The sequence below is a fragment of the Salvelinus fontinalis genome, chromosome 39, assembly GCF_029448725.1.
Source record: "Salvelinus fontinalis isolate EN_2023a chromosome 39, ASM2944872v1, whole genome shotgun sequence".
NCBI classification, from domain to species: Eukaryota; Metazoa; Chordata; class Actinopteri; order Salmoniformes; family Salmonidae; genus Salvelinus; species Salvelinus fontinalis.
The window spans coordinates 22,445,672-22,467,204 of NC_074703.1; the positions used below are offsets into that span (position 1 = coordinate 22,445,672).

General features: G+C 42.1%; 1 protein-coding gene across 1 annotated transcript in view; it reads right to left on the minus strand.

The window, feature by feature from the left end:
• The window catches only part of LOC129838433 (DENN domain-containing protein 2A-like), a 59,943-nt gene that overhangs the window by 29,702 nt on the left and 8,708 nt on the right, over positions 1-21,533 (minus strand). Inside the window, exons 10-11 of the mRNA XM_055905377.1 lie at positions 2,782-2,891; positions 1,436-1,505 (exon numbers count right to left, since the gene is read on the minus strand). Of these exons, the coding sequence (XP_055761352.1) occupies positions 1,436-1,505; positions 2,782-2,891 (180 nt within the window). The remainder of the gene's footprint in view (positions 1-1,435; positions 1,506-2,781; positions 2,892-21,533) is intronic.

Sequence of the window (21,533 nt, forward strand, 5' to 3'; positions counted from 1 at the left end):
TTCTTTCAGCAGGGTGAAAGAGACTGAGGATGTTTTCACAAAAATAACAACACACAAGCATCTACAACACCATACACACAGTAAAGCACACACATACACACACATATTTACGCTGAATCCATCTCAGGGAATAACATTTTCCCACCAGTCCATCTCTATTTGCAGTATCATGGTTATTTACTCAGCCAACATCATAGATAACCACTTCCTGTCCGTGACTCTGTCTGTCTGTATGGTACACTATAGATATACACAAAAGTATGTGGACACCCCTTCAAATTAGTGGATTTGGCTATTGCAGCCACACTCATCGCTGACAGGTGTATACAATCGAGCACACGCCATGCAATCTCCATAGACACACATTGGCAGTAGAATGGCCTGAAGAGCTGAGTGATTTTCATCGTGGCACCGTCATAGGATGCCACCTTTCCAACCAGTCAGTTCATAAAATTTCTGCCCTGCTAGAGCTTCGCCGGTCAACTGTAAGTGCTGTTAGTGTGAAATGGAAATGTCTAGGAGCAACAACAGCTCAGCCACAAAGTGGTAGGCCACACAAGCTCACAGAATGGGACCACCGAGTGCTGAAGCACGTAGCACATAACATTCATCTGTTGCTGCACTCGCTACCAAGTTCCAAACTTTTTCTGGAAGCATCATAAGCACAAGAACTGTTTGTCGGGCACAAGCCTAATATCACCGTGGACAATGCCAAGCGTCGGCTGGAGTGGTGCAAAGCACCATTGGACTATGTAGCAGTGGAAACGCGTTCTCTGGAGTGATGATTCACGCTTCACTGTTGCAGTCCGACTGACAAATCTGGGTTTGGTGGATGCCAGGAGAGCGCTACCCGCCCGAAATGCATAGTGCCAACTGTAAAGTTTGGTAAAGGAGAGGAATAATGGTCTGCAGCGGTTATTCATGGTTCAGGCTAGGCCCCTTAATTCCAGTGAAGGGAAATCTTAACGCTACAGCATACAATGACATTTTAGACGATTCTGTGCTTCCAACTTTCTGGCAACAGTTTGGGGAAGGCCCATTGCTATTTCAGCATGACAATGCCCTCATGCAAAAACGAGGTCCATACAAACATTGTTTGTCAAGATCGATGAGGAAGAAACTGACTGACGTGCACAGAGCCCTGACCTCAACCTCATCAAATACCTTTGGGATGAATTAGAACACCGACTGCGACCCAGGCCTAATCGCCCAACATCAGTGCCCAACCTCAATAATGCTCTAGTAGCTAAATAGAAGCAAGTTCCCACAGCAATTTTCCAACATCTAGTGGAAAGTTATTCCAGACAAGTGGAGGGGCAGACCAACTCCATATTAATGCCCATGATTTTGGAATGAGATGTTCAATGAACAGGTGTCCACACACTTTTGGTCAAGTAGTGTATATGTGTACTGAAGGAATACATGCAAAATGTACCAGTAGACGACGACAGTATCCAAACTTCCTGCTTCCATCTTCGCCAGTCAAAACAAAGGAGAACATTTCACTGTGGAAAAATAAAATACAATAAATGTATGTATAATATGCTTATTGGTTTGTGATATAAACCCCCCAGAAACCATGTTCACATTGGTATGATGTGGGCCCATTGCAGGCAAACATATTGTCTCCATGCTGACTCCCCATATTGGGCCAATGTGCCTTTGCCCAGTGTGACCCAATGTGGGCAGCCCATATCTGGTGAGGGCAGCCCTCACTTTGCCTGAAATAAGCCTGTCCTTTCCCAGCAAACATGTCCATATTAGAACGATGTGGGCCCAATGCGGACAAAAATATTGGCCCCATGTAAGCTGCCCACATTAGGCCAATACGCTGTTGCAATTTCATAGGAATATATTTATTTATAATTAATTAATTATACTTTATTTCAATGCATGAATTGCATAATTGTCAAGACTTAAAGGTATTTAAGGGATCATGGATGACCAAGATGTTGCTTTCAAAGTATATTTTTACAAGAGAAACTGTTAAGTGTCTCATATATCACATTTGGCACTTATTTAAGTAATTTTATAGACCTCATCTTTGGCAGTGTACAAGATTCCCCAAAAATGTCTCATCACATAACAGAACATAAAGTCACTGTCCAGTGTTTTCTGATTTTTATGAAATATGACCAATAATTAATTACAGTATGAGTGAAATAATTTTCCTTTCATAAAAGTTGAATTAATTAAAAAGCTGCTTTTCTGTGAGTAGACCGCTGATTGGCCAGCTCATCTATGACAAAATGGCAAGCATTTTTAAGTGGTCTGTTTGAGATACAAGTTTGAGATGTTTTAAGTGTTTTTTCCCCCCTCCAATGTATGCTTTGGCCCCAAATACATAGCCTGTGTTGGGCTGATTTGGGATTGGTGTAGGCTAGCCCATGTTGGGCTGATGTGGGATGGGTGTAGGATAACCTTTGTTTGGTTGGTGTAGGCTACCCTGTGTTGGGCTTGTTGTGGAATAGCCCGTTTGGGGCTGGTGTGGGCTTAGTGTGTTGGGATGTTGTTGGATTGCTGTGGGCTAGCCCCGTGCCCACCTTTCCCACTGAATACCGACATGGGGCCAATGGGGTAATGTTTACTGGGCCACATAGTCTCCAAGGTCAGTATTTTGGTTTATGAGGTTAATAAGAGTAAAGTATGGTACAGATCCATAATAAATAGCTAAATACATTCTATCTATAAAGTGCTTTTCTCAAACATTAGAACTGTGTATGATTACAAAGACATGTAGGTTATATTAGATTAGTTCATTATGAGTGTGATCCTGCTGACCTGGGGTAGTTCTCTACTGGCTTCAAGTCCTTAGCATCAGGGAAACAGAACTGGGGGATGATCCTTAGCTGGTCCTCTGTCTCCTTCATGAACTTGAAGCTCCGCTCCAGCTGCAGACAGAGCAGGACAAAACAGCATAAGTCTGGGTCAAAATACGAAATCCATCAAAAACCGAGTCTAATCCCGACTGAAATCAACACTTAGCCTTTAATTTCTAAACACTTTCCTGAAGACCCATTGCAGATCTCAGAGGATTACTCAATGCTAAGACAATTGGAAGGTTAAGTAGAACCATCGACAGATTGCTAACTATCCTGTCACTTTAAAATTCAGAACATTTTTATACTCCCCAAAGTGCAATTTCTGTGCAGCATAATTTTATATCTGCAAATCGAAAAGAAGAAGGGACTAGGTCAGGACACATTTTCTGTCCAGGCAGTCAAATCAAATCACATTCTATTTGCCACACGCTTCGTAAAAAAATAGTTGTAGTCTAACAGTGAAAGCCTTACTTATTGGTCCTTTTCCAACAATACAGAGTTAAGATAAAGATATAGAATAAAACATGTAAATAGTAACACGAGGAATAAATACACAGTGAATAATAATAAAGAAAAAAGTGACATGGCTATATACCGGGAGTACCAGTACCGAGTCAATGTGCAGGGGTACAAGGTAATTAAGGTTAGCTATGTACATATACTGTAGGTAGAGGATAAAGTAACTAGGCAAAAGGATAGATGATAGACAGTAGGAGCAGCTTGTGTGTGTGTGTGTGTGTGTGTGTGTGTGTGTGTGTGTGTGTGTGTGTGTGTGTGTGTGTGTGTGTGTGTGTGTGTGTGTGTGTGTGTGTGTGTGTGTGTGTGTGTGTGTGTGTGTGTGTGTGTGTGTGTGTGTGTGTGTGTGTGTGTGTGTGTGTGTGTGTGTGTGTGTGTGTGTGTGTGTGTATGTGTGTGTACGTGCGTATTTGTGACGTCAGTATGAGTGTGTGCGTGCACGTGCTATAAAGTGCCTTCAGAAAGTATTCACACCCCTTGACTTTTCCCACATTTTATTGTGCTAAAAAGTGGGATTCAAATGGATTTAATAATTGTTTTGTCAAAATCTACACAAAATACTCTTTAATGTCAAAGTAGAAGATTAATGAACATTAATGAAAAATAAAACAGTATCTTTAAAGGGGGGTGGATCAGCTTTAATATTGCATATATACATTCTATATAAATTTCACGGACACAGTATATTTTACATTATTTTACATTAGTTATCTCTGAAGACCATCCAGTTTTGATGTCTATTTTCCATATATTTTAAACTGTGATGTTTCGCAAATGTTCTGAACCTATGTACATTTTACGGCAAAATAGGGCTACTTTGAAGAATCTGAAATATAACGTATATAGTGATTTGTTTAACACTTCTTTGGTTACTACATGATTCCATATGTGTTATTTCATAGTTTTGATGTCTTAACTTCTTGATGATAGGGTGCAGAATTTTCACTTAGGGAAAAATAGCGTGCGCAATTTCAACTTCGTGCTACTCATCCCCAGAATATAAGATATGCATATAATTAGTAGATTTGGATAGAAAACACTCTGAAGTTTCTAAAACTGTTTGAATCATATCTGTAAGTATAACAGAACTTATATAGCAGTCAAAACCCTGAGGACTAACTTTTTTATTGTTAAGTTCCTCTATGTTCAATGGATTGTTTTGGGCAAACCAGAATTCTAATCAGTAAATGCGCAGTTTCTACTGCTTCCACTGGATGTCGCCATTGTATGGAAAATGGTTAAGGTTTTTTCTTAGTGAGGTGAACAAGATATTGACCCGGAAGTGGAGGGACGTCGTTTGTTTATGTTTGAGATTTGGGCAAGACGTGAAATGTTCCGTGAGTTTGTTGATATCCTGTATTGAAAACAGATTGACCTGTCTTCAATTTGATCGATTATTAACGTTTACAAATACCTTAAGCTGTATTACAAAAGTACTTTGAAATGTTTTGGCAAAGTTTAGAGGTAATTCTTTTTAGATATTGTGTCGTGATTTTGTTCAAATTGAACGCTGTTTTTCCTGGTACAACGGCGCCAAATAAATGGACAATTTGGATATATATGGATGGAATTAATCGAACAAAAGGACCATTTGTGATGTTTATGGGACATATTGGAGTGCCAACAAAAGAATCTCGTCAAAGGTAATGCATGTTTTATATTTTATATTAGCGTTTTGAGTAGCGCTAGCATGGTTGAAATAGGCTACACTCTCTTGTTTACATTGGGCTATCATCAGATAATAGCATCTTATGCTTTCGCCGAAAAGCCTTTTTGAAATCTGACATGTTGGCTGGATTCACAACGAGTGTAGCTTTAATTTGATATCTTATATGTGTGATTTAATCAAGTTTAATTTTATATAATTTTTTTGAATTTGGCGCTCTACATTTTGACATGGCTGTTGGGACGCAAGCGTCCCATCTATCCCAGAGAGGTTAATTACTATTATTCTACAATGTAGAAAAAGGTAAAAAAAATAAAGAAAAACCCTTGAATGAGTAGGTGTTCTAAAACTTTTGACCGTATATATAATAATAATAATAATATATATTTTTGTTGCCTGTTTTGCATGTCATTTTATTAATAATACCTGTCACATAGGTCACCACCAGGCAACTTGCAGACGTGTTGCTGTGCGTTTTGTTGCCAACCTTACTTTGCTACCTGACAACTTTACGGTTTTTACTTTTTAATTACCGTTTATATTTTTTTCGTTTTTTCCCTCAACTTTTTTTTTCATTCAACTTTTTCACTCCGGACGCTTTATCTGGACATGGTTCATCAGCACCTTCAACAGCTGAAGCTAAGTAGTAACATTCACATGATGCCTTCTAATTGCGGATAGCTGTGATGCAAGCCCAGCTTCAGACTCAGTCGTTAGGCAAGGGTAATTTCAGTGTAGGAAAGGATGAAACAACGTCTGTGCCACCAGTAAGTACAGATAGTAGTATAAATCCCCTCGCACAGTCCCCGCAGCCGGACAACTTTCTCATGGCTCCTGGAGGGAAATGCTGTAGGAATGCTCAACCGGTGTCGCTCATTCAGCCGACAGAAACTTTCATCCGGTTTTCCCCATTAAGCAGCGAGTCGGAGGCGGCGCCTTCACTTGCCTCTACTCCTCTGGTTACGGAGTCTGAGACACCGAAGCTTCCCACCATTAGCTCTGACAAATTGAAAACCCTAGTCATTGGTGACTCCATTACCCGCAGTATTAGACTTAAAACAAATCGTCCAGCGATCATACACTGTTTACCAGGAGGCAGGGCTACCGACGTTAAGGCTAATCTGAAGATGGTGCTGGCTAAAGCTAAAACTGGCGAGTGTAGAGAGAATAGAGATATTGTTATCCACGTCGGGCACCAACGATGTTAGGATGAAACAGTCAGAGGTCACCAAGCGCAACATAGCTTCAGCGTGTAAATCAGCTAGAAAGATGTGTCGGCATCGAGTAATTGTCTCTGGCCCCCTCCCAGTTAGGGGGATCGATGAGCTCTACAGCAGAGTTTCACAACTCAATCGCTGGTTGAAAACTGTTTTCTGCCCCTCCCAAAAGATAGAATTTGTAGATAATTGGCCCTCTTTCTGGGACTCACCCACAAACAGGACCAAGCCTGGCCTGCTGAGGAGTGACGGACTCCATCCTAGCTGGAGGGGTGCTCTCATCTTATCTACCAACATAGACAGGGCTCTAACTCCTCTAGCTCCACAATGAAATAGGGCGCAGGCCAGGCAGCAGGCTGTTAACCAGCCTGCCAGCTTAGTGGAGTCTGCCACTAGCATAGTCAGTGTAGTCAGCTCAGCTTTCCCCATTGAGACTGTGTCTGTGCCTCAACCTAGGTTAGGCAAAACTAAACATGGCGGTGTTCGCCTTAGCAATCTCACTAGGATAAAGACCTCCTCCATTCCTGCCATTATTGAAAGAGATCGTGATACCTCACATCTCAAAATAGGGCTACTTAATGTTAGATCCCTCACTTCAAAGGCAGTTATAGTCAATGAACTAATCACTGATCATAATCTTGATGTGATTGGCCTGACTGAAACACGGCTTAAGCCTGATGAATTTACTGTGTTAAATGAGGCCTCACCTCCTGGTTACACTAGTGACCATATCCCCTGTGCATCCCGCAAAGGCGGAGGTGTTGCTAACATTTACGATAGCAAATTTCAATTTACAAAAAAAAAAATGAAGTTTTCGTCTTTTGAGCTTCTAGTCATGAAATCTATACAGCCTACTCAATCACTTTTTGTAGCTACTGTTTACAGGCCTCCTGGTCCATATATAGCGTTCCTCACTGAGTTCCCTGAATTCCTATCGGACCTTGTAGTCATAGCAGATAATATTCTAATTTTTGGTGATTTTAATATTCACATGGAAAAGTCCACAGACCCACTCCAAAAGGCTTTCAGAGCCATCATCGACTCAGTGGGTTTTGTCCAACATGTCTCTGGACCTACTCACTGCCACAGTCATACTCTGGACCTAGTTTTGTCCCATGGAATAAATGTTGTAGATCTTAATGTTTTTCCTCATAATACTGGACTATCGGACCACCATTTTATTACGTTTTGAATCGCAACAAATAATATGCTCAGACCCCAACCAAGGAGCATCAAAGTCGTGCTATAAATTCTCAGACAACACAAAGATTCCTTGATGCCCTTCCAGACTCCTTCTGCCTACCCAAGAACGTCAGAGGACAAAAATGTAACATTGCGCAATACCCTAGATGCAGTTGCACCCCTAAAAACTAAAAACATTTGTCTGAAGAAACTAGCTCCCTGGTATACAGAAAATACTCGAGCTCTGAAGCAAGCTTCCAGAAAATTGGAAGGGAAATGGCGCCACACCAAACTGGATGTCTTCCGACTAGCTTGGAAAGACAGTACCGTGCAGTATCGAAGAGCCCTCACTGCTGCTCGATCATCCTATTTTTCCAACTTAATTGAGGAAAATAAGAACAATCCCCCCAAAAAGTTTTATACTGTCGCAAAGCTAACTAAAAAGCAGCATTCCCCAAGTGAGGATGGCTTTCACTTCAGCAGTAATAAATTCATGAACTTCTTTGAGGAAAAGATCATGATCATTAGAAAGCAAATTACAGACTCCTCTTCTGCATATCTGCATATTCCTCCAAAGCTCAGCTGTCCTGAGTCTGCACAACTCTGCCAGGACCTAGGATCAAGAGAGACACTTAAGTGTTTTAGTACTATATCTCTTGACACAATGATGAAAATAATCATGGCCTCTAAACCTTCAAGCTGCATACTGGACCCTATTCCAACTAAACTACTTAAAGAGCTGCTTCATGTGCTTGGCCCTCCTATGTTAAACATAATAAATGGCTCTCTATCCACCGGATGTGTACAAAACTCACTAAAAGTGGCAGTAATAAAGCCTCTCTTGAAAAAGCCAAACCTTGACCCAGAAAATATAAAAAACTATCTACTAACTATATCAAATCTTCCATTCCTCTCAAAAATTGTAGAAAAAGCTGTTGCGCAGCAACTCACTGCCTTCCTGAAGACAAACAATGTATACGAAATGCTTCAGTCTGGTATTAGACCCCATCATAGCACTGAGACTGCACTTGTGAAGGTGGTAAATTACCTTTTAATGGCGTCAGACTGAGGCTCTGCATCTGTCCTCGTGCTACTAGACCTTAGTGCTACCTTTGATACCATTGATTACCACATTCTTTTGGAGAGATTGGAAACCCAAATTGGTCTACACGGACAAGTTCTGGCCTGGTTTAGATCTTATCTGTCAGAAAGATATCAGTTTGTCTCTGTGAATGGTTTGTCCTCTGGCAAATCAACTGTACATTTTGGTGTTCCTCAAGGTTCCGTTTTAGGACCACTATTGTTTTCACCATATATTTTAACTCTTGGGGATGTCATTCGAAAACATAATGTTAAGTCTGAAACACAGGCTTTTAGCGAGGGCAATTTTGGAGCTTCACCATGTTTCATTGAAATGTACAGCTGTGTGTCATCCGCATAGCAGTGAAGTTAAAACCTGTTTGGGCTGCAAGCTGAATGTTGAAAAAACTGGAAAATATGTGCACATTTTCAAACGGCCTCCTAAGAAACTTTTTATTTTACAATATGCATATATTTACTACTGTTGGATAGATAACAGTCTATAGTTTCTAAAAAGGTTTGAATTGTTTCTCTAAGTCGAACAGAAATATTTTTACAGCCATTTTCCCAGCCGAATTGAGATTTCCAAAATGCGATGTGTCTCTTTAAGACCTTGTCTATAAAAGGTCATTACACTTAGGACCGTAGAAACACGTCACACGCCTTCATCAGGCTGTAATGCGGAAGTGAGAATTGAAAGCAGTTGAATATCTCGTCCATGGACTGAATAACACACCTTCTTGTAAGACCTGCGCAGTTAAAAAAAAATTCCGGGCGCGAAGCATAATTTGGTCTCGGCTCCTGGAAGAAGCTCGATAAAGGTGAATATGATCTCTGACTTCGATATTATTTGATACATGTCACAAAATCATCCTAAAGTATGTTTTTTTAATATACTTTAATTATATTATTGCAATTTATTCTGGACTTTAGACGTGATGTTTTGGAAGAATTTTTTGAAGAAGGAGAGGTTAGCGCCGCAATGCTATTGTGCTTGCTAACCAAAGAGGGAAATAGTTCGTTCTGGAACCCAACTAAAGACTCTACTGGACATTGGACCCCGTTACAACATTCTGATGGAATATCAACAAAGATAAGGAACCAATTTGGGATGCTTTTTCATATATCTGTCGAACTGTGCTATGCTAACTCTGCTAACTGTGCTAGGCTAGCGCTTGACTTATGCTAGTGCTGCCTTATGCTAGCTTATGTTGTTAGCTAATATAACGATATATTGTGTTTTCGCTGTAAAACACTTCAAAAATCGGAAATATTGGCTTTATTCACACGATATCTGTCTTTCATTAGCTATCCACCATATGTTTTTCTGAAATGTTTTATGAGGTGTAATTAGTAGTCGACGTTGGTGTATGTATTTTCTCTGGCTACTCCCGTCTGGATTCAGGCTGTAGCTATGTGGTAGCATTTATGGTAGCATCAATGTAAAACTGATTTATAGCTAAAATATGCACTTTTTATGAACAAAACATAGATTTATTGTGTAACATGTTATATGACTGTCATCTGAGGTAGTTTTTTCTGGGTTCTTTAGGTTGGTTTTAGTTTATTTCGGTTGGCTTGTGCATGCTACTTGAATCATAATTCATACATCATAATCATATTCATACGTGTCTGTCCACTTTTGTATTTGGTGGTGAGCTAACATAAATATATGTGGTGTTTTCTCTGTAAAACATTTAAAAAATCGGACATGTTGGCTGGATTGACAAGATGTTTATCTTTCAAATGCTGTATTGGACTTGTTAATGTGTGAAAGTTAAATATTTTTAAAAAATAGATTTTGAATTTCGCGCCCTGCAGCTGTTGTCATTTTCGTTCCGATTTCGGGCTTGCACCCCAAACAGGATAACTTCTTCTGGCTGCAAGGGAAAGTGTTGAGTAGCCAGTGAAATCGTGCCCATTTCAAACGGCCTCCCACTCAATTCTTGCTCGTACAATATGGATATTATTATTAATATTGGATAGAAAACACTCTCTAGTTTCTAAAACCGTTGGAATTAATTCTCTGAGTGAAACAGAATTCATTTGGCAGCACTTTCCCTGACCAGGAAGTGAAATGTCAGAAATATGTGTTCTGTTCAACTTGATGCCTATACATGGTCATGACACTTAGGAGTCTACTTACACTCCATACGCCTTCCTCTTGGTGTCAAGAGGATGTGAGAGAAGAAATTTTGTGTTCATCTTGGTCTGGGGTGGAATAAAAGCTATTTCTTTGACGTGACCGTCCACTTCCGGTACTCTGAAACGCGCGACAAGGAAGTGCCATTGCCTTCTGTTTTGCTGCCGAAATAGACGACAACTATCCCCGGCTCTGAATTTTTTTGATACATGTGAACATATCATCGTAATGTATGTTTTTTCAATATAGTTTAATCAGATTATTGAAATTTTTTCGGGAGTTTTGCCGTGTTCCGTCCTCTGATTGTGTTTACGTCGGAGAGATTTGTGCCACTCGGCTAGTGCCAATGCTAAGTGAAGAGGGAAATTTGCCATTCTGAATCCAAACAACGACTCATCTGGACAGAGGACACCTTGTTCAACATTCTGATGAAAGATCAGCAAAAGTAAGACCCAATTTATGATGTTATTTCATATATCTGTCGTGCATGTTGACTGTTCGTGGGCGCCCAAGTGTTTCTGGCTATTGTGGCTATGCTAATATCACGCTACATTTTGTTTGCGTTGTAAAACATTTAATAAATCGGAAATATTGTCTAGAATCACAAGATGCCTGTCTTTCAATTGCTGTACACTATGTATTTTTCAGAAATGTTTTATGATGAGTAATTAGGTATTTGACGTTATTGTCTGTAAATATTATGGCTGCTTTCGGTGCAATTTCTGATTGTAGCTGAAATGTAAACTATGAATTATACCTGAAATATGCAAATTTTTCGAAAAAAACATATGCTATACAATAAATATGTTATCAGACTGTCATCTGATGAGGTTGTTTCTTGGGAATGGTTATTTTTATCTTTAATTGGCCGAATTTGTGATAGCTACTGATGGAGTCATAAACTGATGGAGTAAGAATATTGGTGTCTTTTGCTAACGTGATTAGCTAATAGATTTACATATTGTGTCTTCCCTGTAAAACATTTTAAAAATCGGACATGTTGGCTTGATTCACAAGATGTGCACCTTTCATCTGGTGTCTTGGACTTGTTAATGTGTGAAAGTTAAATATTTAAAAAAAATATCTTTTGAATTTCGCGCCCTGCACTTGAGCTGGATGTTGTCATAAGTGTACCGGTGTCGGGCTGCACCCCTAACAGGATAAGGAAGTGGATGGCTGAAAACTTTCTACTTTTAAACTCGGACAAAACAAAGATGCGTGTTCTAGGTCCCAAGAAACAAAGAGAACTTCTGTTGAATCTGACAATTAATCTTGATGGTTGTAAAGTCGTCTCAAATAAGTCTGTGAAGGACCTCGGCGTTACTCTGGACCCTGATCTCTCTTTTGACGAACATATCAAGACTGTTTCAAGGGCAGCTTTTTTCCATCTACGTAACATTGCAAAAATCAGAAATTTTCTGTCCAAAAATGATGCAGAAAAATTAATCCATGCTTTTGTTACTTCTAGGTTAGACTACTGCACTGCTCTACTTTCCGGCTACCTGGATAAAGCACTAAATACTTCAGTTAGTGCTAAATACGGCTGTTAGAATCCTGACTAGAACCAAAAAATTTGATCATATTACCCCAGTGCTAGCCTCCCTACACTGGCTTCCTGTTAAGGCAAGGGCTGATTTCAAGGTTTTACTGTTAACCTACAAAGCGGTACATGGGCTTGCTCCTAACTATCTTTCCGAGTTGGTCCTGCTGTACATACCTACACGTACGCTACGGTCACAAGACGCAGGGCTCCTAATTGTCCCTAGAATTTCTAAGCAAACAGCAGGAGGCAGGGCTTTCTCCTATAGATCTCCATTTTTATGGAATGATCTGCCTACCCATGTGAGAGACGCAGAATCGGTCTCAACCTTTAAGTCTTTACTGAAGACTCATCTCTTCAGCGGGTCATTTGATTGAGTGTAGTCTGGCCCAGGAGTGTGAAGGTGAACGGAAAGGCTCTGGAGCAACGAACCGCCCTTGCTGTCTCTGCCTGGCCGGTTCCCCTCTCTCCACTGGGATTCTCCGCCTCTAACCCTATTACAGGGGCTGAGACACTGGCTTACTGGTGCTCTTTCATGCTGTCCCTAGGAAGGGTGTGTCACTTGAGTGGGTTGAGTCACTGACGTGATATTCCTGTCTGGGTTGGCGCCCCCCTTTGGTTTGTGCCGTGGCGGAGATCTTTGTGGGCTATACTTGGCCTTGTCTCAGGATGGTAGTTTGGTGGTTGAAGATAGTGGTGTGGGGGCTGTGCTTTGGCAAAGTGGGTGGGGTTATATCCTTCCTGTTTGGCCCTGCCCGGGGGTATCATCGGATGGGGCCACAGTGTCTCCTGACCCCTCCTGTCTCAGCCTCCAGTATTTATGCTGCAGTAGTTTGTGTCGGGGGGCTAGGGTCCGTTTGTTATATCTGGAGTACTTCTCCTGTCTCACCCGGTGTCCTGTGTGAATTTAAGTATGCTCTCTCTAATTCTCTCTTTCTCTCTCTTGGAGGACCTGAGCCCTAGGACCATGCCTCAGGACTACCTGGCATGATGACTCCTTGCTGTCCCCAGTCCACCTGGCCGTGCTGCTGCTCCAGTTTCAACTGTTCTGCCTGCGGCTATGGAACCCTGACCTGTTGACCGGACGTGCTACCTGTCCCAGACCTGCTGTTTTCAACTCTCTAGAGACCGCAGGAGCGGTAGAGATACTCTTAATGGCTCTATGAAAACCCAACTGACATTTACTCCTGAGGTGCTGACTTGCTGCACTCTCAACAACTACTGTGATTATTATTATTTGACCATGCTGGTCATTTATGAACATTTGAACATCTTGGCCATTTTCTGTTATAATCTCCACCCGGTACAGCCAGAGGAGGACTGGCCACCCCTCATAGCCTGGTTACTCTCTAGGTTTCTTCCTAGGTTTTGTCCTTTCTAGGGAGTTTTTCCTAGCTACCGTGCTTCTACACCTGCATTGCTTGCTGTTTGGGTTTTTAGGCTGGGTTTCTGTACAGCACTTTGAGACATCAGCTGAGGTACGAAGGGCTATATAAATACATTTGATTTGATTTGATTTAAATTGATTTGTCAAATATCAGTTTGCAAACAATGTAAAAACAAAAAACAATTGAGTTAATAAAGTCGCATGCAAACAAGGTCTCTTTTTTGCTTTCTTGAGTAAGGCAGCTCCAAAATGCAGGTGTTTCAACCCAGCTCAGTGCTTTCTATGGTGGTGGGGCAGCCAACGGAAAATACTGAGCATAGGAGTTGGTAATGTTCTCTAGTTGCGCTGTGATTGGCTCAGTGTTCTGTCATTCATGGGCACACTACATCAACGCAAAATATACGGTGAGCTCAAAAATTCAAGACCTTTGGGTGCTGCAATAGAGTTACATTAGAAGTGCAAATCCAAGAAGGCTCATTGGCAACAGATAAAATGACGTCAAATCACGCTATATCTAGCATAGCTTTGATTGGACTTAGCTAGCAAGCTAGCTTCTTATGGCTGAGATGTCGTTAACGGGATCGACTTGACAACAGCCAGTGAAAGTGCAGGGCGCCAAATTCAACAACAGAAATCTCATAATTAAAATTCCTCAAACATACAAGTATTTAACACCATTTTAAAGATAAACTTGTTTTAAATCCAGCCACAGTGTCCGATTTCAAAAAGGCTTTACGACGAAAGCACACCAAATGATTGGCAACACTGGCATTTTTCCAGCCAAAGAGAGGAGTCACAAAAAGCAGAAATAGAGATAAAATGAATCACTAACCTTTGATGATCTTCATCAGATGACACTCCAAGATGAGATGAGATCCTCAGACCCCTTGTGAGACCATATGCTGACACATGCACATTTGTGGCCTGCTGGAGGTCATTTTGCAGGGCTCTGGCAGTGCTCCTCCTGTTCAAAGGCGGAGGTAGCGGTCCTGCTGCTGGGTTGTTGCCCTCCTACGGCCTCCTCCACGTCTCCTGATGTACTGGCCTGTCTCCTGGTAGCGCCTCCATGCTCTGGACACTATGCTGACAGACACAGCAAACCTTTTTGCCACAGCTCGCATTGATGTGCCATCCTGGATGAACTGCACTACCTGAGCCACTTGTGTGGGTTGTAGACTCCGTCTCATGCTACCACTAGAGTGAAAGCCCCGCCAGCATTCAAAAGTGACCAAAACATCAGCCAGGAAGCATAGGAACTGAGAAGTGGTCTGTGGTCACCACCTGCAGAACCATTCATTTATTGGGGGTGTCTTGCTAATTGCGTATAATTTCCACCTTTTGTCTATTCCATTTGCACAACAGCATGTGAAATTTATTGTCAATTAGTGTTGCTTCCTAAGTGGACAGTTTGATTTCACAAAAGTGTGATTGACTTGGAGTTACATTGTGTTGTTTAAGTGTTCCCTTTATTTTTTTGAGCAGTGTATATTATATTTGATCTTCTTGAATTAAGTTCCTCCAGTTCTATTAGTTTTTCCTAAAAAAAGTTCTGTGTCTCTATGGGACTTTTTTTTTTATATCTATCTGTACTATTTCCATTGTTAATATGAACTCTTTTGACCTAAATGGCTTTTGTTTAAAAGATGAGTATTGAATTGCATGACCTCTAAAGACACATTTAAAAGTGTCCCATACAATAATGGGATCTGCTGTATCTATGCTATGTTGGGAAAGTCAGTTGTAAATTATTCTGTCCTGGTTAAAAACAAGTCATCCAATAGCCTTTGATTACATTTCCAATATCCTCGCCCATGTGGAAATTCTGTAAGAGTGATGTATATTCCAATTATTTGATGGTCCGACCACATTCTGTATCCTATCAACACGTTTTAAACCTTTGGTGCCAGCGAGAAGGACATAAGAAAGTAGTGAAGACGACTAGCTTGATTGAGCCTATCAAAACAAATCAAAGTTTATTTGTCACGTGAGCCGAATACAAGAGGTGTAGGTAGACCTTACAATGAAATGCTTACATACAGGCTCTAACCAATGTTGCAAAAAAGGTATTAGGTAAACAATAGGTAAGTAAAGAAATAAAAACAACATTAAAAAGACTGAAAAATAACAGTAGCGAGGCTATAAAAACAGCGAGGCTACATACAGACACCGGTTAGTCGGGCTCATTGAGGTAGTATGTACATGTAGATATGGTTAAAGTGACTATGCATATATGATGGACAGAGAGTAGCAGTAGCGTAAAAGAGGAGTTGGTGGGTGGTGGGTGGCGGGACACAATGCAGATAGCACGGTTAGCCAATGTGCGGGAGCACTGGTTGGTCGGGCCAATTAATGTATTATGTACATGAATGTACAGTTAAAGTGACTATGCATATATGATAAACAGAGAGTAGCAGCAGCGTAAAAGAGGGGTTGGGTGGCACACAATGCAAAAAGTCCGGGTAGCCATTTGATTACCTGTTCAGGAGTCTTATGGCTTGGGGGTAAAAACTGTTGAGAAGCCTTTTTGTCCAAGACTTGGCACTCCGGTACTGCTTGCCATGCGGTAGTAGAGATAACATGACTGGGGTGACTGAGGTCTTTGACAATTTTTAGGGAATTCCTCTGACACCGCCTGGTGTAGAGGTCCTGGATGGCAGGCAGCTTAGCCCCAGTGATGTAGTGGGCCGTACGCACTACCCTCTGTAGTGCCTTGCGGTCAGAGGCCGAACAATTGCCGTACCAGGCAGTGATGCAACCAGTCAGGATTCTCTCGATGTTGCAGCTGTAGAACCTTTTGAGGATCTCAGGACCCATGCCAAATCTTTTTAGTTTCCTGAGGAGGAATAGGCTTTGTCGTGCCCTCTTCACGACCGTCTTGGTGTGTTTGGACCATTCTAGTTTGTTGTTGATGTGGACACCAAGGAACTTGAAGCTATCAACCTGCTCCACTACAGCCCCGTCGATGAGAATGGGGGCGTGCTCTGTCCTCTTTTTCCTGTAGTTCACAATCATCTCCTTAGTCTTGGTTACGTTGAGGGATAGGTTGTTATTCTGGCACCACACGGACAGGTCTCTGACATCCTCCCTATAGGCTGTCTCGTCGTTGTCGGTGATCAGGCCTACCACTGTAGTGTCGTTTGCAAACTTAATGATGGTGTTGGAGTCGTGGTCATGCAGTCATGGGTGAACAGGGAGTACAGGAGGGGTCTGAGCACGCACCCCTGGGGGGCTCCAGTGTTGAGGATTAGCGTGGCAGATGTGTTGCTACCTACCCTCACCACCTGGGGGTGGCCCGTCAGGATCCAGTTGCAGAGGTCGGTGTTTAGTCCCAGGATCCTTAGCTTAGTGATGAGCTTTGAGGTTACTATGGTGTTGAACGCTGAGCTGTAGTAAATGAATAGCATTCTCACATAACTGTTCCTTTTGTCCAGGTGGGATAGGGCAGTGTGGAGTGCAATAGAGATTGTATCATCTGTGAATCTGTTTGGGAGGTATGCAAATTGGAGTGGGTCTAGGGTTTCTGTGATAATGGTGTTGATGTGAGCCATTACCAGCCTTTCAAAGCACTTCATGGCTACGGACGTGAGTGCTACGGGTCTGTAGTCATTTAGGCAGGTTGCCTTAGTGTTTTTGGGCACAGGGACTATGGTGGTCTGCTTGAAATATGTTGGTATTACATACTCAGACAGGGAGAGTTTGGAAATGTCAGTGAAGACACTTGCCAGTTGATCAGCGCATGCTTGGAGTACACGTCCTGGTAATACATCTGGCCCTGCAGCCTTGTGAATGTTGACCTGTTTAAAGGTCTTATTTACATCAGCTGCGGAGAGCGTGATCACACAGTTGTCCGGAACAGCTGATAATCCCATGCTTGTTTCAGTGTTACTTGCCTCGAAGCGAGCATAGAAGTTATTTAGTTCGTCTGGTAGGCTCGTGTCACAGGGCAGCTCGCGGTTGTGCTTCCCTTTGTAGTCCATAATAGTTTGCAGGCCCTGCCACATCTGACGAGGGTCGGAGACGGTGTAGTACGATTCGATCTTAGTCCTGTATTGAAGCATTGCCTGTTTGATGGTTCTTCGGTGGGCATAGCATTTCTTATAAGCTTCCGGGTTAGAGTTCGGCTCCTTGAAAGTGGCAGCTCTAGCCTTTAGCTTAGTGCAAATGTTGCCTGTAATGCACGGCTTCTGGTTGGGTTATGTACGTACAGTCACTGTGGGGATGACGTCATCGATGCACTTATTGATAAAGCCAGTGACTGATGTGGTGTACTCCTCAATGCCATGGGAAGAATCACAGAACATATTCCAGTCTGTGCTAGCAAAACAGTCCTGTAGTTTAGCATCTGCATCATCTGACCACTTTTTTAGAGACCGTGTCACTGTTGCTTCCTGCTTTCATTTTTGCTTGTAAGCAGGAATCAGGAGGATAGAATTATGATCAGATTTGGCAAATGGAGGGCGAGGGAGAGATTTGTATACTTCTCTGTGTGTGGAGTAAAGGTGGTCTAGAATTTTTTCCCTCTGGTTGCACATTTAACCTACTGATAGAAATTTGGTAAAACTGATTTAAGTTTCCCTGCATTAAAGTCTCCGGCCCCTAGGAGCGCCGCCTCTGGATTAGCATTTTCCTGTTTGCTTATGGCGGTATACAGCTCATTGACTGCGGTTTTAGTGCCAGGGTCGGTCTGTGATGGTATGTAGACAGCTGCGAAAAATACAGATGAAAACTTTCTAGGTAGATAGTGTGGTCTACAGCTTATCATGAGATACTCTACCTCAGGCGAGCAAACCTCTAGACTTCCTTAGATATCATGCACCAGCTGTTGTTTACATAAATGCATAGGCCTCCACCCTGTGTCTTACCAGAAGCTGCTGTTCTGTCCTGCCGATAGTGTATAACCCACCCGCCATGTTCTTAGAGCCATCGTTCAGCCACGACTCGATGAAACATAAGATATTACAGTTTTTAACGTCCCGTTGGTAGGATAAACGTGCTTTCAGTTCGTCCAATTTTCCAGCGATTGAACGTTAGCTAGCAGGACGGAAGGAAGATTAGCCACTCGTTGCCTGATCCTCACAAAACACCATGATCTCTTTCAGTGAAATCTTTCTCCAGCTAATAACGGGGATCTGGGCCTGGTCGGGTGTTTGTATTATATCCCTCCCATCTGACTCATTGAAGAAGAACTCTTCTTCCAGTTTGAGGTGAGCAATTGCAGTTCTGATGTCCATGAGCTTTTTTTTCTCATAAGAGACGGTTGCAGCAACATCCTGTTCAAAACAAGTTACGAACAACGCAAAAAGACGAACAAAAGGACATGGTTGGTTAAGAGCCGATAAGATGGCAGCCTTCTCCTTCGGCACCATTATACATATGATGGTGCCCGACCATCATAAACACATTTATCATAATATATGTTTGTAAATGTACCATTAAAAAGTACCATGATGATTGAGTGTCCATATAGCGGTACCATGATATTTGCACTGCTACTCAGAAAACCTCCGATCGTTCTTGACTTTTCCACCCGCTAAAACCTCCCCCTATCTCATGTTGTCGTCCCGGTGACTGGCAGACCCCCCCGTCCACCTGGGTCTTAGGGCCTTTGAGAGATTGGGACCCACCATTTAAAAAGACCACACAGTGCCACCTACAGAACAGAAGCAGATTAACAGCCAAAAGCGTTTTCAACGCCATCACCTCGATTGTATTGTGTACTGTTATAACTTGTTTTTACTATTTTTACATTGTAGAATAATAGTGAAGACATCAAAACTATGAAATAACACATATGGAATCATGTCGTAACCAAAAAAGTGTTAAAAAATCTAACATATTTTATATTTGACATTCTTCAAAGTAGCCACGCTTGGCACTCTGTAGCGCCATGGTGTAGCGGGAGGATTTTTTTTCATGAGCATGGGCTTACTTCTATTATAGCATATTGGATGACTCTCATTCATATTCCATTCACCCAGTTCAATGTAACAGCGATAGGTTTAGCCTACTACATGATACTCTAATTTTCCCATCATGAGTTTGCTACAATGTAAGTGCACACAGGTCTAGAGACAAATTTGAGACATTGAAACATGGACAGATAGTGACATTCAATACCTTGCACGCTCTTGCCTGCATCTAGCTGATAGTGTAATCATTAGTCCAACAGTTGCAGACAAGAGTTTCTAATGGACAAATTCAGGTATGTTATCCCCGTTTTGTTCCGTATGCTTCCATTTAAGACATTTTTTCAACAGAATCGGCAATTAAATACACCCCTGATCACGCATAACACAGCTCACAGCAGCCACGTTGTATTCCTTATTGCATCTCTCCTCCTCTCACCTCATCTCTTCGCTTCTGGACTTCAATGCACAACACATCAGCAGTATGTAACCAGGTGAAAAGAAACTCTCCAAGCCAAACCGCTACACACAGCCTACATCATTGTCACCATATTAGCTAAAGTAACGTCATAGTCAGCATAGCTAATAGTAAGCAGATACACCGGCGGGCCCCGGTGGCAATAAATGAGTAATACCAAAAGCTTACCATGACTTGGAAGAGTTCCAGTGTTGTGTTGGAAAGTCATAGCCAGTTAGCTAACATAGCATCACTCTGTTTGAGCAGGGTGTTTCAGTAGGGTAACCTAGCTAGCTGCATTTGCTAGCTAAGTAAGTGAAACTGAAAGTGGAATAAAGTTACTCTCTCTCTCTTTCTCTTCTGCTTCTCCTTCATTTTGGAAGAAATTTGTTCAAAACTGTTCTTTCTCTCTCTTTGACTCAACTACAATACATGTTATACACTGCAGTGCTAGCTAGCTGTAGCTTGTGCTTTCAGTTCTAGATTAATTATCTGATCCTTTGATTGGGTGGACAACATGTCAGTTCATGCTGCAAGAGCTCTGATAGGCTGGAGGACGTCCTCCGAAAGTTGTCATAATTACTGTGTAAGTCTATGGAAGGGGGTGAGAACCATGAGCCTCCTAGGCTTTATTTTGAAGTCAATGTACCCAGAGAAGGACGGAAGCTAGCTGTCCTCTGGCTACACCATGGTGCTACCCTACAGAGTACTGTTGAGGCTACTGTAGACCTTCTTTGCAAAATAAAGTTTTAATCAGTTATTTGGTGACGTGATTATATTTCGTATAGTTTAAACAAAAAATTATAACTTTTTATTGGTTTTACAATTTGAATTTTTATGAAATTCACAGATGAGGATGGTCCTCTCCTTCCTCCTCTGAGGAGCCGCCACTGCTGTGAGTACTTTCTGAAGGCACTGTATGTGTGTGGGCATATGTAGTGTGTGTGTGTGTATGTAAGTGTTAGGATGTCAGCGTAAGTATGTGTTAGTGTGTGGGTAGAGTTTAGTGTGTGTGCATAGAGTCAGTGCAAGAGATTTAGTGCAAAAAAGGGTCAATGCAGGTAGTCCGGGTAGACATTTGATTAGCTATTTAGCAGTCTTGTTTTAGTATTCTTATGCTTGGGGGTAGAAGCTGTTCAGGGTCCTGTTGGTTCCAGACTTGGTGCACTGGTACAACTTCCCTTGCGCTAGCAGAGAGAACAGTCTATGGCTTGGGTGGCTGGAGTCTAACAATTCTTTGGGCCTTCCTCTGACTCCGCCTGGTGTAGAGGTCCTGGATGGCAGGGAGCTCAGCCCAAGTGATATACTGGGCCGTGCTCATCACCCTCTGTAGCACCTTGTGGCCGGGTGCCTTGCAGTTGCAGTACCAAGCAGTGATGCAGCCAGTCAAGATACTCTCAATGATGCAGCTGTAGAACTTTTCAAAGATCTGAGGGGCCATGCCAAGTCTTTTCAGCCTCCTGAGGGAGAAGAGGTAATGACGTGCGCTCTTCACAACTGCGTGGGGTGTATGTGGACCATGTTAATTCCTCAGTGATGTGGACACAGAGGAACTTGAAGCTCTCGACTCGCTTCACTACAGCCCCATCGCTGTGGATGGGGGCGTGCTCGCACCGT